Source organism: Narcine bancroftii, chromosome 7 (genome assembly GCF_036971445.1).
Source record: "Narcine bancroftii isolate sNarBan1 chromosome 7, sNarBan1.hap1, whole genome shotgun sequence".
Taxonomy (NCBI): domain Eukaryota; kingdom Metazoa; phylum Chordata; class Chondrichthyes; order Torpediniformes; family Narcinidae; genus Narcine; species Narcine bancroftii.
In genome coordinates, this window is record NC_091475.1 from 166,525,909 (window position 1) to 166,551,680 (window position 25,772).

At 37.8% G+C, this 25,772-nt stretch overlaps 2 protein-coding genes and 1 long non-coding RNA gene across 16 annotated transcripts in view; 2 read left to right on the plus strand and 1 right to left on the minus strand.

Annotated features, from left to right (window-relative positions):
- Positions 1–5,690, plus strand: part of ranbp2 (RAN binding protein 2) — an 87,467-nt gene extending 81,777 nt beyond the window's left edge. For all 5 annotated transcript variants that reach the window (XM_069891155.1, XM_069891157.1, XM_069891156.1 and 2 more), the window contains 3 exons: positions 3,032–3,305; positions 3,555–3,889; positions 5,212–5,690. In XM_069891155.1, coding sequence (XP_069747256.1) covers positions 3,032–3,305; positions 3,555–3,889; positions 5,212–5,520 — 918 coding nt within the window. In that variant the 3' untranslated portion in view covers positions 5,521–5,690. The remainder of the gene's footprint in view (positions 1–3,031; positions 3,306–3,554; positions 3,890–5,211) is intronic.
- On the minus strand, positions 71–23,864 carry LOC138739339 (uncharacterized). Of its 4 annotated transcripts, XR_011342187.1 has the most exons (4): positions 19,269–19,809; positions 15,353–15,602; positions 708–833; positions 71–341 (listed from the first exon to the last, which is right to left on the minus strand). It is a non-coding gene; the product is annotated as an uncharacterized lncRNA (long non-coding RNA). The 4 variants fall into 4 exon arrangements; XR_011342188.1 differs by lacking the exons at positions 15,353–15,602; positions 19,269–19,809 and adding an exon at positions 23,649–23,864 and having other exon boundaries at positions 79–341; XR_011342186.1 differs by lacking the exon at positions 15,353–15,602 and having other exon boundaries at positions 79–341; positions 19,342–19,809.
- The window catches only part of LOC138739338 (coiled-coil domain-containing protein 138-like), a 274,654-nt gene continuing 268,355 nt past the window's right edge, over positions 19,474–25,772 (plus strand). For all 7 annotated transcript variants that reach the window (XR_011342184.1, XR_011342183.1, XM_069891162.1 and 4 more), the window contains exons 1-3: positions 19,474–19,638; positions 22,693–22,747; positions 23,209–23,326. Coding sequence is in view for 5 of the 7 variants with exons in the window: in XM_069891162.1 (XP_069747263.1) it covers positions 19,510–19,638; positions 22,693–22,747; positions 23,209–23,326 (302 nt within the window). In the remaining 2 variants the exon portion in view is untranslated. The remainder of the gene's footprint in view (positions 19,639–22,692; positions 22,748–23,208; positions 23,327–25,772) is intronic.

The window sequence follows — 25,772 nt, forward strand, 5'->3', positions numbered from 1 at the left end:
ACAAATCATTTAGTAGTTAGTCATAATTGATTCATGAAACTGTGTCATTTGAGGTAATACTAATTTATTTAAATTGTACATATTATAATCTACATTTTAGCATTTTCAATGGACATAGTTTAAAAATTAAGGCATTTTTTTGAAATATTAGTTTCTCTTAAATTGGCTGTAATGTATTTGATGACTTGAGAATTTGAGAAAGAATACTGTAAAGAGTTAACCTTGTATAATTGAATTAAGATTATTTACTTCCTTTGTATATGTTTTCAAAGTAAAACAGACACCCAATAGCGTGGTCTTTCAATTGAGTTTTCCAGTGCCTCTTGTTCAAGAGCAATAAACTGCAGGTTTAAAGAAAAGATCAATATGAAAAATCATAGGATATTTCAGTAGTTCAGAATACTGAATTCCATTATTTTACACAATAGAACTGTCCTTCATTAATGCTAAATTGACTTGGTAATTCCTTAAAGATATCTGGACTACTTATTTAGTGAAATTTTCTTATTACTTGAACTTATTTTTGAGATGTATTTATTATGCTGTTTTCAGTTGTATGACTGTAATGCTATTTCTATTTAAATTAGTTTCAAAAGAATGGGTGAGGCATAGTGGGGGGGGGGGGTTAATAGTGGTGATGGCAGAATTTTAACACAATGGATCAAAATAAGTTACAGGACAATGAACACAGATGATTTCCACCCCACCTGATGGATGATGGCATATCTAAGTGATATGTGCAGGTAGACCCCGACTTGCCTTCATTCAAAACTGATTCTGATCATTGTAACTTCAAAATATCATAAGTCAGAACATCGCAAGTCCAGGTTTATCTGTAATGAGAAGAAAAAGGAAAATGCACCTGTAAATTCTAATTTTAAAGTTGTATTGGCATCTTTAGTATGCAGGTGAGCCCCATGTCATGGCCATTGGGTCCTGAAAATTTGCCCTTATGGATTTCTCAAATCACCATCTAAAAATTTTGGGTAGAAAAAAATGTTTGTGTGGGGGGGGGGGTGATAAAAGTAGATACTTAAAGTTGCATTTCTTGATGCACGTGCAGATGATGCAGGCAAATTATGAAATAGATGGTATTCCAGGGACACAATCCATCCCTCTTCCTCATAACACAGGCATCATCTACATTAAACACAGACTGAGGGAGTGACTTGGATAATTAAACTCTGGATTATACCAAACTATTCAAATAATGCATCCACCACCTATGACAGATTTATTTTAGAGTATTGAAAATATGTTCTCCTACACATTATTAAAAGTTGAATTGCCTTAATTTTTTTAGATAAAAAGAAATTAATTAGTAATATCCCTGATTTAAATTTGAAATATTGTCTGAAATTAAATGGACCGTCACAACAATTTGTATTTCAGAAGGTCAAATATATTGACATTTTCTCAGAGTAATTCTGCTGCTGTTTTGTTGACATTTTTTTTATTTACATTGCTTCATGTTGCCTACTAATAGAATTTCTATTAATCAACTATAACTACCACTTCACCTGTCAAAAGGCAGTCTTTTATTTTTTATGTTCTTTATTACACCACAGCCGTCAGCTAACGTGACCTTTTTGACATACGTAATATACAGATCTTAACTCTACTTGGTCATATATAAATACCATCTGTCCTGGATAAACTTGCACCTCTCACTTTGTTGGTTTTAGATTGGTCACAGTGTTTGAGCTACCGGAAGAAAATAGACACACATCCCGAGAGCACTTCAGTTTATTACAAATTTTAAAGCTGATATCAAACTACAATATGCAAGCCCTTCCCAATTATACTTATCAACGCCTGGACTGGTCCCAACTGCCGAAGCGAGGCAACGACCGCACACTTGTAGTAGGTTGTTGGAGTGCCGGTAGCAGCTTCTCCACCTCCCCCGACCGGGACATTGGCTGGACTCTAGAAGTTCTTCTTGCTGAGAGATGTTGCCACCTCTCGGAGAGTCTCAAACTTTAGCAGCGGGACCCTGGCTCATATTACCCAAAAACTGCTTACCCAAGCACCTATTCCCAGCACAATAAAAAAAGACAAGCGAGCAAGCTAGTATGCCTAAGCTTCTATCAAATAACGTAATTTTCAGCTTATCACTTTGAATACAATGGTTTATTTTGTATCAAGGTTAGGCCTCTGACAGTCTGTGACCAAAACAAGTAGGAAGATTAAATGTTCTTGATACACAGATGTCCTTTTGTCAGATAACTGCATCTCTGGCCCCTCGGTGGAATTTAGCTTATGTCTGCGGATTCTAAAAAAACTAGCAGGTTCTCAGCCTTGCAGAAGCAAAGGTTGCAAAAGTAAAAAAACATGGTTTAGATCTTCCATTACACCATCTGAAATCCAAACATTGTCTCTGTTATAAGTTTTTATTTAATCTTGTGTCTGTGGCAGCAGGACTTGTGTTACATTGAAGAAACCCACAGTAGAGTCCAATAATGGAACAAACTCAAATTCAGCAACCCAAATCTTTGTGTTTGTTTGGAGACTTGCTCATTTCACAATATTTACACTTGGCCCATCTATTTAAATACCTAAAGAGCGACAATTTTAAATTACATGAAACAGCATGTTCTAGTTAAGTGAATTATAGTAACTAATGATTCCCTGCTCCTCTTCTTGATAATCCTGCCCCTTTGTGTAAATGGTTAACCAACAAGACTAGGCATGTAACTAGCTGTTCCTGTTTCCAAATCCTGATCATTTAATTAGTTATCAAACCCTGAATTTTCCTATCAATATAGCTAATTTTCAATTTGTTAATCACCTTTTTAAAAAAGGAAGTTTTTGAGTACTATCTTTAAGCTGCAAATAAAGACTATAAATTTAAAAGCAACTATAACTGGCTTTTTGATTTTTTAAATACATCTTTGTCCTCTAGAAATTAGATTAGTAACTAATATCATATCATAATTACTGTCCAATATTGTCCCTTTTAGTGGGCTTAGATTTGCAATCAGATTTCTTTATTGTGAAAATCTGTAGAATAATGAATGTTCTGTGATATTAGGTTGAAACAAAATCTGGTGAAGAGGATGAGGAAATTGTATTTAAAGAAAGATGTAAACTGTACCGATGGGACAGAGACATTTCTCAGTGGAAAGAGCGAGGTGTTGGAGATCTAAAAATTCTCTATCACTCCCAAAAGAGGTGTTACCGAATTCTTATGAGGAGAGAACAGGTTCTGAAGGTCTGTGCAAATCACATAATTACTGATGAAATGGAACTTAAATTAATGAATTCATCAAGCAATGCATTTGTTTGGACTGCAACAGATTATACTGGTAAGTTTTTATCCTGCAATATTCAAAATGTAACTTATTTTTTAAAGGTGCTGCTGCTTATTGCTTCTTTATAGATTTTGTGGAAACAAATTTTACAATTCTCTGCAGTCTAAATTCTGAGAGAAAGCACAAACTTTGAGCAGTAAATCATTTGGATCACTTGCAAGACCATTCCATATAAATTTCACAAAGAGAAAATTGCCTCTTATAATTGAGTAGGAAAATAATAATCTGTTTTAAATATTTCAGATGGCGAAGCAAAAGTAGAACAATTTGCTGCCAGATTCAAAACTCCAGAGTTGGCTACTGTTTACAAAAAGAAATTTGAAGACTGTCAAAAAGCACGTTTGCAGCTCCAAAAATCTGAAGATTGCCAAGTTAAGTCCCAATCAGATAGCAACAATCCTGTTGTTTATTTGGATATATCAGCTGGTGAGGAGAACTTGGGACGAATTACCATGGAGCTGCTAGCAAATAAGGTTCCACGTACAGCAGAAAACTTCAGAGCCCTCTGCACTGGGGAGAAAGGGTTTGGATATAAAAAATCAGTTTTCCACAGGGTTATTCCAGGATTTGTTTGCCAGGTATCTATTAAACTTTGCTTATCAGCACTGTTAATTGAGCTTTTTTTGTTCTTGGCAATTGTTATATAAAATGTTTGTCTATCATTTTTTTAAATTGGCTCGGGTGATTTTTATCCAGAAAGTTGGCCAATCAAATCTTCCTAGCCATAACTAAATGGATTTAAAAGTTCCCTTTCCTGCTGAAAAGGATACACGTTTAGGCATTTGCAAGCCCATTCCATGAAACATGGAATGACATGAAACATACAGCATAGAAAGAGCCCAATAGTTAATTCTGCTGTTCATATTCAACACAAGCCTTTGCATATTCTATTCAGCCCATCTCATCCTTTGAGCAGTATATTCTGACTTGAAGACAGCATAGTGTTTTGCATAGCACTAATCCAGCTTCATTGACCTGGGACACTGTCCCAATGTCTGCGTGGGCTTCCTCCTGGTTCTCCAGTTTGCTCCCATATTCCAAAAACATGACGATAGTCGGTTTATTAGTCACATGAGTGTATTTGGGCAGTAAGGGCCTGTAACAATACCTTGTCTTTCAATTAGACTGTCAGAAGATTCTGTATTATCACAAGATTTGTTCATAATTTCCCATTTACTTCATTAAATTACTTGTTTCCTCCAATTTGGGATTCTCTAATGTGTAAAAACTTACAAATCAAGCTCATTTGAACAATTACAAATTTTGAACACGTCGTTGCTTTCTAAAGAAGAAAGCTCCTATCCTCCCGTGACTGCCTTGCTCCAGTTATTTGGCATGCATCCTAGTTGTTTGATTGTGATTTAGAGCTGTACATGTGTGCAACTAGGATTTGGGTTTAAATATTGTAGATACCTGGATTGATCTTGAGCTCAAAATGTATAGCTTTAGATTTCAAATTAATTGAAAGTAGAAAAGCTGTCATCTTCTATAATGTAAGACTGACTTTTTTTAAGGATAAATTGTTACCAGTTTCCCTTGCTAAATTGCTGAGGTGCTGCATTTGAGTTTATGCTAAATTATTTGCAACCTGAATTTTGCAGACAGATTTATTATCAGCTGATAATAGTTTGCATGTACATTGTACATCTGTATCAAAATCTTTGCTACACCCAAGTAGGTACTAGTAATAAAAATTACAATAGTATCTATTAAATATAAATGATGGTTGATATTCACAGTTACAGTTTAGAAGGAAATATCTTAAATTTTTTTGGATCAACAGATCAGCATATAGCAATTGAGAACAAAATGTGTAAATATAAGCAGAATGAGGTTTGAAGCTGAGATTGGCTGTACCTTTGCAATGCTCATCATCTAATGGAACTGTATTCTGTTTCAGGGTGGAGATGTCACTAAAAACAATGGGACTGGTGGAAAATCAATTTATGGTGGTAACTTTGAAGATGAAAACTTTTGTTTACAACACACCTGCCCTGGATTATTGTCCATGGCAAATCATGGCCCAGACACCAATACATCACAGTTTTTCATCACACTGAAACCAGCGCCACATTTAGATTTGAAACATGTAGTTTTTGGTTATATAATAAAAGGTATGGAGGTTGTGAAACGAATTGAAACATTTGGCTCAAAAGATGGCCACACAAGTAACACAATTATGATCAATGATTGTGGACAAATATCTTAAATGGAGAATACTTGCTTCCCTCTGTGTTTATTCACACTTGTGTAAGGAGTTCAGTGGTGTATTACTGGATATTCCCATGGTGCAAAACTATACTGATCTAAATTTTGGATGTCAATTTTTGTTGGATATTGCACGTTTCAGAATAAAAAAAATTTGACGAACATCAACAAGCAGTGGCATCTATCTTGAAGTCATAATGGTTTTGATGTTTGCCGTTCTGTCAAACTATAAAAGGAGCAGTGTTTTTAAACTTGGCAATTAGGATGGAGAAAATTAGTATATTTTGGGACAGAATAGCAGGTGATATTTCAATTTCATTCCCAGATTTGGGTTAAATTTTCTGATGGTAATTTACTGTCTTGATGCCAAGAATTAAGTTCTGCTATCAACATTGCAAATACTGAATCACATTGATATTGTAAAATGTAAACTTTTTTTTAACATTCTCTAGTATTTGCTAATGTTTGTGATTGGCTTTGTAATTTTAAATTGGTAAATTTAAAATCAAATCCATAACTTTATACATATTTATAATAAAGGAATAATTCTCTAAGCAGTTTCTTTAGGTTCAAGTTCATGCAAACTTTTTAAATGGAGGTGTATACAAATGCATTAAATTTTAATTTGAAATCATTTAGAAAGTGTATGTATTTCTTTTGCAACACCAAGTTATTATAAAGTAAAATATTTTCAAATGTTGCTGCACAAGGCTCCTTCCATAAGAACTCTTTGTTTTCCTAACTATGCCGAGGCTGTATATTTCTCTATACTGTTGCATCTTACTGGAGTGGAACTTACCTATATAGCAAATAGGATATTTCAATTGATATTGCCTCCACTGCAGAACCAAGAATCACTAACTTCAGTGATTGAGGTGAGGTATAGATAAAACTTGTGCACGTGTACCTTCAGAAGCCAAGCAGAGTCTTCAAGACATCAAACACAATGTAAAGCAATACTCTGCCCTCCTACATACATACCACTTAGATGTGGGCTATCTAGGCCAGGCACCTACCTCAAAAGAGTGAACAGATTCTGCTATTGCTGTCTGCAAATTCTCCCAAGTTCACCAATGAGGTAAATGAACGAAAGTCAGCAATCTTTTCCAGGTTAGTTGTTGAACTAATTTTAAGTGCAACCTTTGCCCCACCCTATCCTAATGCAGAAAACTATGACTGCCCTTTGATATGCCTGACAAATGAGACTGAGCAGCTGGACAATTTAAATTGCATTTACCCAAAATGTTCAAATGAGTGGTTATGGTGTGACTGCTTTATAGATGGTGCTAATTTTTTGTGAAATTTTTAAAACCCACATTGAGATTTTCCTCCACTTGGATCAAATGATCTTTAATATGGGCAGTGATGAAAAATTATTTCACGATTTCACATGCTTTTGTGACCATGGTTATGGTGAGAACTTTATAATGTTGCCTGCCTACTTGAAGCAGTGTCTTCCATAGATATGGGAGTGGGGGATAGGGTGGTTGGACCCTTGATGGACTTGACTAGATGTGCCTTTTTCTGCAGCCTTTGCCTTCCTGGCACTTGAGTTTCCAAACAATTTTGATGCAACCTGTGAGTATAATTTGTGTAGTACACTTGTAGATATGTGATAAGAGTGGCTTCTTAGAAGGTAGAGATGTGTGCTGCCTTCTATTGCCATGATGTGTTGTCTCTGAGAAATGTCCTCTGATATGAGGACTTCGAGGAGCTTGAAGGTATTAACCATTTCCACCACTGTCTCAAGACAGTTGCATGGTCCCCTAGCCTCTTCCTAAGGTCCACAATAAGCTCCTTGTGGTCTTGTTGATTCTGGCACCACATAACTGTGGTGGCATCAGGGAATTTGTAGATTGCATTGAGGGTGCTGGATGTTGCCAACTGCATGAATAGGGATCTGCTGATGAAATAGAAGATCAGGTTGCAAAGGGACAAACAGTCCAAGATCAGAGGTTGATTATTAATTTTCCTGGTATGATGGTGTTAAATACAAATATTGTTAATGAATAGTTGCCTGATGTAGGTGTTCTTGCGATCCAGATGATGAAATGCAGAGCAGATGGCCACCGCTATTCATCTGTTGTGGGAATAGGAAAATTGAAGTTGGACCAGATCCTTCCTGAGATCAGAGTTGATTTGCTCCTTATCCAATCTCAAAGCACTTTATCACAGTAGATGATTTTTTTTTTGCCCTCGCTTCTCTCAATTAAAACATCTCTGCTCTGTCCTAAATTATCTAACCATTATTCTGAATCTGGTTCCAGTCCAATATGATTAATCAATGAAACCTATTTCTTGTTTTGGCCTGTAAAGGTATAAAATTATTTTACATCTTCTGTTTCTTCTAAACTCCAGAGAATACAGTTTATGTGTACTCACATCATATTATGTTTAGTCCCTTCAACCAAATTTTGATGATATTGTGAAAACCTGAGGTACAGGTATGAATTGTGGCAACCCAATAACTTAACAATTTTTTCCCCATTCTTTACTTTCTTCCCAATAATCATTTCTGTATATTTAACCAAATTCCAAATATAGAGCAACCTACTGTTTGAGACCTTATTGGCCGCTTCAGAAGATCCAAATATTGTTTTGTTTCATAAATCCACAAATCCTCTGTGCAATCCTTATTTTCTTAAAATATTATTTTTTACACAATTATAGATTCAAACAATTCCTTTCCTTGCACTACGATTGGCAGGTTGTAGTTTCTTGTTTCCTGAAACCACAATTGCTATTGTACAATCCATAAGAAAGTATTCCAAAGTCCACAGAACTTTGTGACTACAACTTTGTATGCATGCTTGTGCCAAACAATTGCCCGAGAACCTTGCAGGAAGATTTCACATGTAACCACTTAGCACTTTCAGCCCATGCTCAGCATTGTATTAACTATTGTCAAATTCAATTTGAAGTGGTGCTACTGCTTTAGTCACCACACTTGCCCCATAAAGTGATCTGATTTAATTTGCTGAAACTCCCCCCCCCCCCCCACCAGATAGTATTTTTCTCTGTTTCAAGAATTGCATAATAGCCATTGTGTTACTATTTTTATTGCCATCTTCAAGTTGCAGCGAGTGCACAGTATGCCAGTGTGTGCTAGCTTGAGATTCTTTGGCACTTCCAAACTCTGGGTATGAGTTTGTTCATAGGGGTCAGTGCACCTGGAAGTGTTAAATGGTGTTGACATCTCCTTGCTGCTCAATGCTATGATCCTTTTTAAAAATCTAGCCCCTCAATCTGAGTCTGTCCAATCTACTCTCTCAGTGAGTGATGCATGCTAAGAGATGATATTTGAAATTGGATGCATGCATGGAATCTAGATGCACAACAATGCATTCCTTTAAATTGGACATAACTCCAACCAAGTTCTTGTAGTATTGATGTGCACCTTCATTGTTTCCTCAATCAACAAGGCAACCTTAAATGCCTAGTGTAAAACACAAAAGTCTGCAAAGACTGTAATTGAAATAAAAACAATGCTGGAGAAACTCAGCATATTGTATATTAGCAAAAATAAGGAAACATGACTAATGTTTTGGGCTTGAGCCTTCAAGATATGAGGAAAATGTAGGCAGTTATCCAAACAAAGTGGTATGGTAGAGAGGCAGGGGCACAATCCCACAGGCAGGTGGAAATAAGTGGATAAAGGAGGGAAGGGACCAGGAAACTAGGAGAGGGAAGGGATGGGAGAGATGGAGGAAAGAAGACAGGGATGAGGGAGAATGGGGAGTAGGCTGGCAAAAGTTAATGCCATCTGAAGAGTGCCCAGAAGGAAAATTAGATATTACTCCTCCAATTTATGAGTGGTCTCAGTTTGACAATACATGAGGCCATGGACAGAAGTGGGGTGCAGAATTGAAATAGTTGGCCACTGGGAGATCGCTGGCATTGATGCAGATAGACCAAAGGTGCTCAGCGAAGCAATCTAGTCTGCTTCCAGACTTTCTGATGTAGAAAAAAAACATTGGGAGCCCTGAATGCAGTTGATGACTCATAGATACACAAGTGTTGCTTCACTTGACTGTTTAGGGCCCCTGATTGAGGTGTGGGCTCAAGGGTGGCATTTTCTGCAACCACAGGAAGGTGCCGTGGGGGCAATTAATGGGAAGGAATGAGTGAACGAGAGAGACATGGACAGAGCTGTACCTATGGTAAGTGGAGAGGGTAAAATCTGTCTAATGGTGGGATCCTATTGTAAGATGGAAAATAGAGGATAATTTGTTGGATGCAGGGGCTGGTGGGGTTGTAAGTGAGGACAGGGGAATCCCTTGTATCTGGGGGCAGAGGGGGGCCAGGGCAAATGAGCGGGAAATGGAGGCCAAGTGGTTAAGGACTGAGTTGATGAGGGAAAGCCACCACATTTTTTGAAGAAGGCAAGCATGGTCCTCATCATGGTTCTCAGAGCATGTTTAAATCATATTAAGCATTCCTGTTCCACCTCACTTGATTCTGCTGTAAGTTCAATATTTGCATTACCTTGTCTTCTCATGTCCAAGCTACATGGGAATTACAGTCAATTATATTTTTATGCCTTATTTCTGAGGAAGGATCTCTGACCTGAAAAATATAATGATTTCTCATTCCATTGATATTCCTTGCTGGCTAAGTGCTTCCAATATTTTGGGCTTGTTTCAGATTACATCATCTATATTTTTATTTTTTTCCTATTTCTTTAACCATATAATACTGGGCCATGTTAAATATGCATATTGTACATTTAATGGCAGGATGCCCTATATTTTGCAACTACAAAATCTGCAGCTTTATTGCCTCTTTCATTTGCATGAACTCTAATTCCCCTCTTGTTACATCCGCATTTTTCTAATGCAAAGACAGCTCCCTTACTATTATTGACATGAGCTTGTGTCCTGCTTTGTATAGGAAAATAGAGCTATCAACAAGATATCCTATGTTGGAAGTAGTAACTTGCAACTGTGATGCAACAGTATATAAATATAAACCATGTTGTACATTTGTGACAGAGTATATAGATACGTTTTTGGGAGATAAATTGAGAAAAGTTTGTTAGTAGGTTGCATACAAACACTTTGAAGCATTGTATTTGAAATACTGGTGCTCTGCTAATGCTAGACATATTGGCTCCACAGCTTTTGCAAGAGCTTTGGAGAGTGCCCAAGAGACTTCACTAATGGTTTGTGGTTTACAAAAGGCAACAGGTGAAAGATCTTGTCTGATCTGCTTTCTGTCTGGAGTAGAGCTTGCTGTTCTAAGAGGGTCATGTGTTTTGTAAGCAGAGAGTGTCAAACAGTCTCTAAGAGAGAGACCGAGATCATTCTACAGTGTTACAGCCAGCAGAAGCAGCTGAGACTGGAACAGTACAAGCTGGCAAGCTTGTGGAAAGCCCCATTTGGAAGATGGCCTGGTCAAAGCCCTTGTGGCTCATGCAAGAGGAGAGGACTGGCAATCTAATATTTCACTTGCAATAAGTGAAACAAAAAAGAACTCTGTGGTGACCTGAAAGAAATAGGTAATCATCTGGAGATCCCCTGAGGGGGCAAGTTTTGTCAGCAAGACACTGAGGTGACTGATGGAAGTACATCAGTTGTTGATGTCATGGAACAACAAATCTCTCTCTCTGAAAACTGACAAGAACCTTCCTGAGCGGCAACCATTTACCTTTCAAGCACCAAAGCCTGGTGAACTTTATAAATGTTAAATTCTGTATACAGTATAAGAATTGCCTGCCACCAGTAAACTTGAAAGAATGAGAAGTGAGATTGGACTGTGAATCAAACAACTTTTCTGAACTTACACACACATTACATACACGTGCGCTTAGAATGAGAAGGGGTTAAGTTAAAGTGTAATTCTGTTTTCATGTTTAAAGATGATTAAAAGCAACCTTTGCTTAAGTAACCATTTGTCTTGGTGAATATCTATTGCTGCTGGGTTTCTGGGTCCTCTGGACTCGTAATACATTCAATTAAAGATGTGCATCATGCAATTTAAGTTATCAATGCATTTTGTTATGTGACACACTAAATTTGAATTTAAAAATCTAGCCCCTCAATCTGAGGGTAAGGGTTAGTCAATCCATCTGCTTAAGTTATATTTAAGTCTTTAAATCTAAAATTAAATTCAGAATCATGAATTGAAATATTTGGAAACTATGTTGCTTCCTCCATAAAATGTTTTTGATGGTGCAGTAAATACTCTTTGCAGACGATGCCGCTTTAGTTGCCCATTCAGAGCCAGCTCTTCAGCGCTTGACGTCCTGCTTTGCGGAAACTGCCAAAATGTTTGGCCTGGAAGTCAGCCTGAAGAAAACTGAGGTCCTCCATCAGCCAGCTCCCCACCATGACTACCAGCCCCCCCCCCCCCACATCTCCATTGGGCACACAAAACTCAAAACGGTCAACCAGTTTACCTATCTCGGCTGCACCATTTCATCAGATGCAAGGATCGACAATGAGATAGACAACAGACTCGCCAAGGCAAATAGCGCCTTTGGAAGACTACACAAAAGAGTCTGGAAAAACAACCAACTGAAAAACCTCACAAAGATAAGCGTATACAGAGCCGTTGTCATACCCACACTCCTGTTCGGCTCCGAATCATGGGTCCTCTACCGACATCACCTACGGCTCCTAGAACGCTTCCACCAGCGTTGTCTCCGCTCCATCCTCAACATCCATTGGAGCGCTTTCATCCCTAACGTCGAAGTACTCGAGATGGCAGAGGTCGACAGCATCGAGTCCACGCTGCTGAAGATCCAGCTGCGCTGGGTGGGTCACGTCTCCAGAATGGAGGACCATCGCCTTCCCAAGATCATGTTATATGGCGAGCTCTCCACTGGCCACCGTGACAGAGGTGCACCAAAGAAAAGGTACGAGGACTGCCTAAAGAAATCTCTTGGTGCCTGCCACATTGACCACCGCCAGTAGGCTGATATCGCCTCAAACCATGCATCTTGGCGCCCCACAGTTTGGCGGGCAGCAACCTCCTTTGAAGAAGACTGCAGAGCCCACCTCACTGACAAAAGGCAAAGGAGGAAAAACCCAACCCCAACCAACCAATTTTCCCCTGCAGCCGCTGCAACCGTGTCTGCCTGTCCCGCATCGGACTTGTCAGCCACAAACGAGCCTGCAGCTGACGTGGACTTTTTACCCCCTCCATAAATCTTCGTCCGCGAAGCCAAGCCAAAGAAGAAATAGGAATGTGACTGTTCCTTTAAGACTGCTTGCATGTCCTTAATGTACCAGCTCCTTGGGTTATAAATGACAAACTTTTAAAAAGAATCAATCCTATGCAAATTATTCTATTCATTTTTAAAATGTTTCTCAAGCTAGTCATAGTAATATATTTCATGACATGACAAATGATTGGCTGTGATAGCCAATGTCCCAACAGCAATATATAAAAATGTAATTTCTGGTATAAAGAAATCAGTTTATAAATAGTTCTCAGTAACTGAACCCTTCTGTTACCCAGGGACTGCCTTATATTGCCTTTTAGTTTGTGAATCACTGATTTCAATAAAAGATGCTTTATCTGATCTGAGGTAAATGTTAGGATTAATTTCAAAAAGTAGCTGAGTTTCCAACAATATAGAAAATGTTATAGAAAATTGATCATGGCATTTTATTAAACAAGTAATGTGACTAAATCACTAATCATTTTGTTTCCATCTTAAACTACATAGACACTTCTATTTCAGGTCTGAGGGAACATAGGACACATCACTGGTGTAGACTGTGTCTGTACTCATTTTGGAGATCTGGATAGGCATACATAATTGGAGACGGTGAATCTGCCAATTGGAACCTGAGGCCTCAGTCACCTTAATGGAATAATTTGTAGTATGGTCTTCGTTGTGTTGCACTCACGTAATGAAGGCTCGGATATGCAATGCTTTCTCATCTTTTACTTCAATTAGACTAACGTCGCTACTGACACACAGTGTTTTACGTGGGTGTCATGATGTCGAGCAGAGGGTGTGCTTATACCCAACATTTATTCTCTTCCCCCCCCCCCCCACAATGCGAAATGCTGACTTGGCCGCCTTTGAACTACAAGTGAGAATTAGAATACATCTCTTGAGTAATTATAATTACAAAAGAGAAAGTATTTATTTGTCAGGGCACATAGTCCTTAAAGTGCTCAGGTGGTCTTTCTCTTTTGGACTGCCTCGGCATGGCTTGCTCTGCTGGTCTTTGCTCAGGACCCGAAGATAGTTGGGTTGGGTTGGCAGCAACTGTCCGTCTTCACTGCCCTCCTGACTGCATGTCTCAGTTTCTGGACTCCTCGGCTCGGTGACTGTCTCTGCCCCCCCTCACTTGGCCTGAGGGGTGGGATGGTTGGGGCATAGCCATGGCAAATCTGGTTCCACCTCCTCCAGTTCATGAGCCAGTTCATGGACATTAGTGTCAATCAATGCTCGTAATTGGTCAATGTGTCACTTCCACAATCTGTCCCCCACTAGAACAGAGTATGAACAGGGGCTCAATTTTTGTAAGATTACTCCTAACACCCATAGGTCTTTATATTGTCTAAAATCTTGTACAAGAACTCTTGCCCACTTCCAATCTTCTATGTGAGGTGTGTGGCAATGCTGTTTTTTTATTTTTATTTTTTGCAATCTGAGACCCAGATCTGGATGAACTGTGGATAGCCTGGTCTGGAGGTTGCACCCAAACATTAGTTCTGTTGGAGTGCATTTTGTGGTAGAATGTGGCATGTTTCTGTATCCCAATTGGAAATCTGCAATTTTGTGTGCCCAGGAGGCATTTAGAAGTTGCATGGTTTTCATTGCTTTTTTAAAAAATCTTTGTACAAAATGTTCTGCCTCCACATTAGTACTTGGGGTGATATGGTGTTGACAAAATTGGTCTGAAATTGTTGTCGTGCATAAAGTTTTAAAAATGTTCTGATGTAAATTGAGGCCCATTGTCTGTAACTAATTAGTGAGGCAATTCGGTCAATTGTGGGATTTGCTTTGGTGTTTTTCAGCTGTGAAACTACTGGCCATTTGGAGTGTGCTTCCACAACTATTAGCAAAGTCTACATGAATCCAATGTCAGGGTTCGGATGGCCATTTCCATGGGCAAGCTTCAGCTTGCAGCATTTTTGGCTGCATTGACTGACATACTTTGCATTCTCTTACTGTTGTTTCAATGTCTCTGTCTATGGAGGGCCACCAGACATGCATCCAGGCCAGTGCCTTCATTCATACCATTCCCGGATGGTTGTAGTGCAGTTCTGATAACATGGTAACTTGCCATTTGGCTGGAATAATTTTGTGGGTACCCAATAGTAAACATCCTTCTTCAACTGATAGTTCATGACGGCATGTGCGGTAAGGTTTTAGATCTTCTGGGATGACTTTAGATTTGGACCACTCATTAAATGTGAAGTATAGGATCTTGCTTAATGTTTCCTCTTTTTGGGTTTTCTTTGCGATCATCTGGGCTGTAATGGGCAGTTGTTGAAGTTCTTGGTTGATGGCTGCTGCCTCAACTGTCCATAAATAATTTCTCATTCTGTCTCAGGTAGCGGCATGCATGACAATGCATCTGCATGACTGTTGAGTGTTCCTGGTTTATGTTTTATATAATAGTTACACGCTGCTAGTACCATGGCCGATCTTTGAATTCTGGCTGCAGCTAATACTGGTATACCTTTGTGTGGCCCCAGAATTAAACTAAGAGGCTTGTTGTCTGTGATCAGGGTATATTTTTTCCGTAAAGATATTGGTGGATATTTTTTTACACCAAAAATCATCGCCAGTCCTCCTTTTTCTAGTTGGGTGTAACTGCATTTGCTTGTGGATAATGTTCGCGAAGCATACGCTACTGGTTGCTCACCTTTTTCTGTGATTTGGGATAGTACCACCCTTAGTCCCATTGGTGAAGCATCCACAGCTAGTGTAACTACTAGGGTCATAGTGGACCATCACCTTATTTGTTGATATTAAGTCAAAGTTGGAAAAGTCAAGAAAAGTAGAAATGTCTGAAGATTTAAAGAATTTAAAATGTCACCAAAGAAAGAAAAATCAGATGCAGTAATACAAGAAACCGAGCAAGAAAGAGATCAAGATAAAAAAGAAAGCCCTACCTTGAAGAAGGATCCAGGAGGTATTTGAAAGGTATTGCCAAGGGGAGATGAGCCAGGAGCCGGACACGCATGCACAGAATAAAGAAAAAGGAGGCAATTTTATAAAAGACTCGAAGGTTGAATATCAAGCAAGAGTTTTATCTGACCATTCACCTTTAATTTTGTCAATTGCATTGGATGATGAACAAAATATAGGTTATAGATGGAGACTTAATACAATATTCTTAAAAAGAAAAGATTTGTGATTTTTAGACAACAGAATGTTTTTCGAGAAATAATTAAAATTCAGTAATGAACAAATCACTATGAGATTCTATGAAGGCATATTTAAGAGGTCAAATAATGTTATACTTCTAAGATGAAGAAAGAATATATAAAAGAGGCAGACCAATTAGAAAAGGAAATATTAAATCTAGGGAAGAAATTGTGTGTATCGAAAAAAATGAAGAGAAAAAAAGATTATTGGAATAAAAAAAATAAGATTTAATACAATACGAACTTATAAAGTAGAAAGAGACATAATGAGAACATGACAAGTATTATAAACTAGGTGAAAAAGATCAGAGTATTTGCATGGCAATTAAAAGCTGAACTAGTATCAAGAACAATAATTTCAACAAAGTAGGTAACTGATCAAATCACCTTTGAGATGCTAGAAAAAAAGATAAATTTAGAGATTAAAATTGTATCATTCAGAATCTTGAAAGATGAAAAAAAAGGAATATTTATCACAAACTAAATTACATGTTAAATGTGGATGAAACATTAGAGTTATCTAATCCTTTTTCTGAGATAGAGGAGTATGAAATTCTGATGTGATTAAAAAACAATAAAGCCCCGGAAGAAGATGGTTTTCCCCAGAGTTTTATAAAGAATTTAAGGAATTATTAACTCCTGTATTAATGAGAGTATTAGATCAAATGAGAGTCACTTGATTTGCCAGAATCTTTTAAAATAGCATGAATAACAGTTATTCCAAAAAAAGGAAAAGATCTTTTATAACCTTCCTCTTGTAGTCCTATCTTGTTATAAAATAAATTTTAAAATTTTATCTGAACTATTAGCTAATACATTAACTAAATATTTACCAAAATTAATAAATATGGATCAAACTGGTTTTATTAAAAATAACTAGATAATATAAATTTCTGAGTTTATTAAGTGTAGCACAAAAAGAAACCAACAGAAGTGATTGCATTAGATGCAAAAAAAGCAATTGATAGGTTAGAATGGGACTTTTATTTAAAGTATTAAGTACATTTGGAATTCTAAATGTTTTTATAAATTGGGTAAAAGCATTATATAATCAACCAAAACCTAAAGTGGTCACAAATAGACAAATATCAAAGCCTTTTCTATTAGAAAAATCATTTAGACAATGGTGTCCATTATCACCATTTTTATTTGCTTTAGCTACAGAACCTTTGGTGGAAACAATTAGAAGAGACAATGAGAATAAAGGTTTTGAGATGGGTAATAAAGAACATAAAATTAGTTTATTTGTGGGTGTTAGTTTATTTAACAAAACCAGAAATATCATGGTGTAAACTAAATGTTAGATTGCCACATTGACCACCGCCAGTGGGCTGATATCGCCTCAAACCGTGCATCTTGGCGCCTCACAGTTTGGCGGGCAGCAACCTCCTTTGAAGAAGACCGCAGAGCCCACCTCACTGACAAAAGGCAAAGGAGGAAAAACCCAACACCCAACCCCAACCAACCAATTTTCCCCTGCAGCCGCTGCAACCGTGTCTGCCTGTCCCGCATCGGACTTGTCAGCCACAAATGAGCCTGCAGCTGACGTGGACTTTTACCCCCTCCATAAATCTTCATCCGCGAAGCCAAGCCAAAGAAGAAGAGATTAGCAGAATATAGTTTAGTATCAGGCTATAATGTAAATGTTGATGAGAGTGAAGTGATGCCTATGGATTTTACATAAAGTTTAAAAGGACAAAACTTAAGTGGCAAAAAGAAGCAATTAAAATAAATAGAAATTTAAATAATTTAATTTAAATTGAATTATTTACCAATATTTTTAAAAATGAGGATGATTTTTAAAAATAGGAAATGTTTGCCAATAACTTTAATAGAATGGGTAAATTGTATTAAAATTAATAATTTTCCAAGAATACAGTATTTGTATACAGTGTTTTTACAAGAACTAAATAAAAAATAAGGAAATTTATTTGGAGAGATAAAATGCCAAAAGTAGCCTTGGAAAAACTGGCTTGGAAATTTGAACAAGGAGGATTAAGATTATCAAATTTTAAAAATTATTACAAAGCAGCTCAGTTAAAATTCTTGTCCTCCTGTTATAAAATTGGATGAAAAAAAGAGTGGGTTCAGATTGAAATGAATAAAATAGGAGAAATGTATTCAGAGCATTTTTTATATAAATGGAACAATGAGTTATTGAAAAAGACAGAAGTACCAATTTTTAAAGCATTTGCTTAAGAGATGGAATTGAATCCATATTGAAAGAGGAATTAAAAATTATCAAATACCTCAGATGTTTTTAAAAAAAAAATCAACTTTTTCTTTTTACTTTGAATAATTCTTTATTTTGATACCTGGTAGAATAAAGGTATACAGAAGATTTAAAAAAAATTTTTGGTTCATTTTTATGACTTTTGAACAAATGAAGGAGAAATATGAAGTAAAAAATAATACAATTTTTTCATATGATCAACAAAAATCATAAATAAAATGGAAATTAGGTGCTAATTTAAGACTCCTGGAACAAAGTCAATTTGAATATTTAATTACAGATGCATTTATTGAGATATTTACTAATATGTTTAAACTTACAAGAAACTTGGGGGAAAAAAGAATTGTATAAAACAAAACAAAGATGGGAAAAAGATTTAAATATGCAATTTCAATAAGAACTTTGGTCATGGTTATGCCATGTGAGTGTAACAAATGCAATTAATGTTAGCTATCAAATGGTACAGTATAATTTTTTTTACGTCAATTTATACTATACTCCATATAAATTAAATGAACTTAAGTCAAATTATTCCTATAAATGCTTTAGATGTGACCTTTCTACATTCAGTTTGGTCCTGTGTTAAAGTGGAAAATTTTTGGAAAGATTTGAGCATATTATTAGGACAAATTATGGAGATAAAAATACAAAAAGACCTGAGAATTTTTTTAAACTTGGTAATATATAACACTGAAGTTAGATAAGTATCAAGAACAATTTTTGAGTGTAGCAATAGTGGTAGCAAAGAATGTGTGGCAGTAAGGTGGAAATCAGAAAATTTTCTAATGATGGACAGATGGAACACAAATACAAAACTGTCTACCTTAGGTTAAAAAAATACTTGTCGTTGAAGGATTCAGATTGGGGACTTTTTATAAGACTTGGGAACCATTATATAGAATCTGTAAACAAAAGTCCATTCTTATCACCCACTCCTCTCCATTAATAATTAAATGAAATAACATGAATAATGATTAATATAGAGTTTAGGTGTTTTTCCTTTTTTTGGGGAGAAAAATAAGTTTTTGTATCATTTTGTATTGAATAGTATAATGTACTTTTGAATAATTGTCATTGATACAAGTGCGAAATAAAATTTCCCAAAACCCCGTTAATTTGAAGTTTATTTCAGATTTTCTGCATCTGCACTTTTTGCATTTCAATTAAAATGCACTTACGTATTGATGCCAATAACGTATTAAATGAGGAAAACCGAAGATTAATGTGAGCAATTGTTTCCAATGGTCTCACCCCAGAAATCCTGAAGAAACGAAGTTCATTTGGGGAAAGAATTGGGGCCTTTCCCAAAGTGCTTGGAGCTCAGGCCAGGCGGGCTCGACCTGGCTGCCATAGCAACTGGCCCGAGCGCTCCAGATTCAAATTCCAAACGGTTCCGGCAGAGACGCGGCCACGAGCACAATGGAGGACCTGGATTCGGATATCGAGAGGCTGAAAGATCGCTATCTTGGCCGTTGGGAGGTGGACGACTCGAGAGGAGTTTCTTTTGGCCGTTCCATCAAACCACGACTCATTAACTTCGAGGATCGGGTGAGCGAAAGGGGCCGGGCCCAGCGGTGGCGGCTCGGAGCGGCACTCCGTCAACGGTGGCGGGCCGGGACGGGCCGGGTGGCGGGTCACCCGGAGTGGGAACCCGGGAGCGGTGGCGCCCGGACCGGTGTGGGAGGGTCTGAGGTGAAGAATCCAGGTTAAGTGAACACTTCTTACACTGAAACGCCGCGCTCTTGTCAGATACACCACCGGTCTCTGGAAGCCTGCTTGCCGGGTTAAGACCTTTTATACAGCAAGCTGGCTTCCCGAAGCGAAAGAGGCGGGACATGGGGCACAGCAGCGTCACCGCCTAATGTGATGACCATCGGATTTGGTGGCTCTGGACACAAAGGTTTGCAATCACAAGTAGCTTTTATTAACAAAAACAATCTAGAAGAGTTTTGGAAAATGTGAATGGGAATAAAACCCATCCCCACAATTTATAAAGAGTGTGGGAAAATGTTATGGAAATAAAGCACGTGTGCACAATTTATAAAAGGGTGGGGGGAGGTTAAACAGTACACAATTACTGTACTATTTAACCTTTTCCCACACTCTTATAGATTGTTTTATTCCCATTAACATTTTGCCACAATCTTCAACAAATTGTTGTGTTCATAAAAGCCACGTGTGATTGCAAACCCTTGTGTGTCGACCCACTGGCATTCACATGCAGTGCGCTTAGTCGAGTCCCCTGCTCAACTCACTGTGCCCTTGACTGTGAGCCTTTTCTGGACCCAACATCACAACGTCACCTTCCCTTGCCATTTCAACATGGCAACACAGGCCTCTCGTTTTAGACTAGTTCCACATCAATGAGCCGGGTAAGTTTAGATCCTCCAATCTGCTATCAATGCTTTCACACCGCTTGAAAGATGGATAATACCCGTCTTTCAAGTGCTGTGTAAAAGGGGTAAGAGAGGGGAGGTTTGTGCCTCGATGGAATGCCACTTTCTGCAGCCTTGCTACCTGGGCATTCAAATTACTATACAACCATGAGATTGTGGGCAATCTGGGAGTTGGGGCGAGGGAAATTTGTGGAGAATCTTGGAGTGGGGGGGGGGGATTTGTGGTGAGTCCGGGAATTGGGAGGGGCAGATTTGTGGTGAATAGGGGAGTTAGAGGGTGTTGTAGGGAATTTGGAAATTGGGAAGGTATATCTAGAGTTGAAATTAAACCTTGCTGTCCCATTGCTTCATTTCATGCAGATGTCTGCATACTTGGGGATGGAAAGGATTGGACAAGATTTTAGTTAAAAAATATATTAATGGCATACACTTAAATATAAACTATACAGCAACTTGTACCACAGAATTATGAACTGTTAAGTTGATTTCCAGCTTCCAGCATTAATTGTGCAGAAATCAATGTAGGTGATTTTCACAATTACTAAATTTACACATTAATTATCAATTAAACACAACAGAGAAAGTATGTTTGGGGAGAAAATAATAGTTCACTGGGGAGATTGAGGAGCATTTCAGTCAGATCATAGCAGGATAGGAAATGGCGGTCTGATTGAAAACTAAAATCTTTGTGGGAAGTTTTGGGTTGTGATCGGAGGATTTGTGGAAACAAGTTGGTGAGATGAGTTAAGGGGTTGGGTACATGGAATGATGGGAGGCACTAGTAATGAGGTGGGCAATGAACAAGATACAAAGTTAAAGGAGGAATAAGATGGGTTGTTTAGATGCTCAGGAGCCAAAGTAACCCTTCACTTTGATTTGTTTTTCTCCCTGGTCAAACATGTGATCAGATTTTGCATCAAACACAGAATGTAATTTGATACATCTGCATGTTCAACAATCTCCATGCATTGCTAACATATCGATTAGATATGATTTCAGCATTTGGTCTTCCACCATGAAAACTTTGGGTATTCAGTGTTCTTCTTTTTTCTTTGGCTTGGCTTCGCGGACGAAGATTTATGGAGGGGGTAAAAGTCCACGTCAGCTGCAGGCTCGTTTGTGGCTGACAAGTCCGATGCGGGACCGGCAGACACGGTTGCAGCGGCTGCAGGGGAAAATTGGTTGGTTGGGGTTGGGTGTTGGGTTTTTCCTCCTTTGCCTTTTGTCAGTGAGATGGGCTCTGCGGTCTTCTTCAAAGGAGGTTGCTGCCCGCCGAACTGTGAGGCGCCAAGATGCACGGTTTGAGGCGAGATCAGCCCACTGGCAGTGGTCAATGGGGCAGGCACCAAGAGATTTCTTTAGGCAGTCCTTGTATCTTTTCTTTGGTGCACCTCTGTCACGGTGGCCAGTGGAGAGCTCGCCATATAACACGATCTTGGGAAGGCGATGGTCCTCCATTCTGGAGACGTGACCCACCCAGCGCAGCTGGATCTTCAGCAGCGTGGACTCGATGCTGTCGACCTCTGCCATCTCGAGTACTTCGACGTTAGGGATGAAAGCGCTCCAATGGATGTTGAGGATGGAGCGGAGACAACGCTGGTGGAAGTGTTCTAGGTATTCAGTGTTAATATATCTGTAACCAGTTACTTATGATTTAAATGTGCTGCCAGGATATTAATATGAAGCACATGAATTTTCTTGGCTACATTTCACCCCATTAAATTGTTAAATTCAGGTATCCACAAATGGTTTTTTATTTATATTTTTACAAGAGTTAACTGCACAAATTGTTCCCATCAAGGGAAAGTGATTCTTAGAGTGAACAAGAAAAGCACCATGCGATTTAGTATAAACTTACTATTTTCTGATTTGTTCAAGATGCTGAAATTTATGAAAAAAATCACAAATTATCCCATTGGTGTTTTACTGCATATATAAAACTCACTTCTTAAATTTAAATGAGTAACAATTAAATTTGAAGTACAGTACTCTGATGTTAAAATGCATCGGAAATAATTCAAGGTTAATATTGTGCAGAAAGAAGTTGTAGTAACTTGTCCTTTGTGTCATTTGGCACAATATGACTGGTGTATATTAAGTGTAATGTAGTTTTAGATTGTTGTAATATTTTGTACAGGGAACTTTGGACATTTTGATTTTTGATATCTGATTTAAAAATCCTATATATTTTCATTATTTATTTTAGGTCTCTACAATAAATATAACCAAAAATAATTCAAAAGTCAATTCACTAATGGAAGGTAAGGTTATAAAATTCTTAATTTTGTCTTGACTGAAATAGTAATTGCACCCATTTGGAAACTTGCTTCAAACAATTCTCTGGCAGTGTATTTTTAAAATTGAGTATATTTTAAAATCACATCATGGATGTTTGATAACATTTGTTCATTGATGCCATTTGAGTTTGAGGAAGCTAGAATATGAGCAAGAAACAGGACATCTCAGAAAACTGATTGGGGGGAAAAAATGTAGTTAGAGCAACTGGAAAGAAAGTTTTAGAGTCATTTATAAAGGAAAGTGTTACAAGCCAGAACTCCTTTTTCTCTCTGCCGCTCTTTCACATGTGCATGTCTGCCCACCTCCCTTGCTTGTATCCCTTCACTCTTGATATGCATGAAAACTTTTAATATCCTCCCTTTCCCCCCCCCCCCCCCCATGTTATTATGCATTCTTAGTACCTCAAAGCTGTCTCTGTCCTTAGGTTTTATGGAAAGACCTCGTATGAAGTCACCTATATCTGGCCTGACGTACAGCGAGAGAAAGCACTACAACATCTTATTACATAATCTATATAAAACAATAAAGCTCAATTATGCATGGTAAGTTTGATCATCTTTTGATGTGTGGTTAAACCAACAGCATCTCCTGCATATAATACTAGAATATTCTTTTTCACAAGATAATGTTAAAGACAACAAAACAAAATAACATTAAACAGGAAAAAATCCTTTGCATTCAGCATTAGATACAAATAAGTTTGTAAATGTCAAAGAAAATTGAGCATCAATTTTCATTTGAGGACAAGTTAGAATGTTATAAGTATTCCTGTTAAGATGATTACATATTAAATGAAATGTTCAGTCTAAATGGGTATTGGCAACTTAAGGATTAAAGAATAGTTGTCATTAAACTGGGTTCTACCTCACATGGTCTCTTTCTCCATACATCTGTCAGATTCCTCCCCATCATGTCTTGTATTTCTGAAAAAGACTAAAATTGGGAGTGAACTGAAACTAAGGATACGCTGGAGGGGACACAATGGCATAGTGTAGCAACTGTGTCGCAGTGCAAAATGAAGAACAAGAAAAATGATCAGATGTAGTCAAGTCGAAGTTCAATAAAAGTAATCTACTCTGTCACCTGCAGCTTTTGAAAACCCCACGCGTTCCAAATAACATCATCACATTGTGACATCAGATGTCACTCGGAACCTCCCGTGCCAGTTCATTTAAGCCTCCAATAAGCCCACTACAATAGCACTTTACAAATCTGTGAATGTTGTTTTGCTCCATCAGTTCCTTTTTTTTCTATTATTCTTGTGATCTTAATGAAGGCAAGATTCACATGCTGTCTTGACTAATGGACCATCCTGAACCTGTAGTGGAATGAAAATTTGTGAGGAAACTTCTTTCAATTTTTCTTTCATTCAGTGCTTAAATTTACATTCACTTTTTGGTAAAAGTATCATGACAATACCAACAACTTGCTATTAGAAGTCACTGGATCATAGGATGGTTTACTGTCTCGAGTCTGTGGATCAACACAACATAACTGATTTTATCTGCAAGCCAGATATATATAAACAGTGCATTTATTTAGTTATTTTACTTTCTAATATGTACGCCATAAACAGTTATATGGTAACCTTTTCCCAAAAGTTCCAATAGCCATTCTCATCCTTTTTTGGCTATGGCCCCCTGAGGACTTTGCTCAAAGTTTTTGAGCCCTCTTCCATGTAAAGCAGTCAAGTTTGGTTGGTTTCTTCTGCACTTTTCTCCTACTAACTACATGAAAAAAAAACAATTATTATTTCAGTCTGTGCCTCCCTCTTAAATGTGCTGAGGCCCTCCCTTGGGAATGGCTGATCTAATCCATCTATGTCTGGTGCCCTGCACCCATCTCACTTCCTCTCTGAATTCTATTTTGCATTCTTCACTCTCCAGTGTCTTTGAGATCAAGGCAGCATTTGGCCAAGTATAACATGGAGAAGCTCCGGTAAAATTAAAGTTGATGGATATCAAGAAGAAAGCCCTTCAGTGGTTGAAGTCATTCCTTGTATTATAGAAAGATGTTACAATTGTGATACATTACCCATTCTCATACCAGAATATCAATCTAGAAGTTCCTCTTGAGAGTTTCCTATGCTGACTCTTCTTTAGTTATTTCTTCAGTTACCTCTGTATCATAAGATAAGAATTGAGGATGTTTCTAAATTAATCAATAAGATTTACTATTTCTCAGAAAATGAAGTAGTCCATGCCAGCAAGACATTGCGAGCATTTATTTCTGGGATGACAGGTGTCAAGTAATATTCACACCGCACGAGTGCTGCATAATGGGCCAGAATTATAATAAGAGAGACTCTAATGTCTTACTATTGACAGTCAATGTTTCTAACCATTGCTTTGTATGACATCCAGGGTTTACTTTTGATCAGACTTAACTGGACCAGACACACTGATGGAGTAGCTGGCATCCTGTATGTTGTGGATTACAAGAGATAACTCATGAGCAGGATAAAATGCTCTTCCCCAGATCCAGACAATACAGGACAAAGTAGCTCACTTTGTGGTGGCATTAAATCACTCCACAACAGTGCCCAATAGTTGCATTGTGTTATCACTACAAAATGTACTATAACTACTCCAATAGCAATTCCTAGTTCACTGATTTCAGGTTCCCACCACAAACACCACCACCATCCCACATTCTCAAGTTGCATGGCATCCTTATTTGGAAACCTATCACTCTTCCTTCATTGTTGCTGGATTTGTAACTTGGAACTCTCCCCCAACAATACTGGGGATATGTCAACACCAGAAGGACTGTAGTGATTCATGAAGATAGCTTATTATCAACATCCTGAGTCATCACCTACATCTGGCCTGACGTTCTCTTCTTCTTTAAATTTTGTTAGTAAACAAAATTGCTAGATTTAATAATTTTTAAAATAAATGTTAATAATTCTTACATAATATGGACAATAGCAAGTAGAGTCTGCTCAGCCTAGTGAGTGAAACACAAAAGTTTGCAGATGCTGTGATT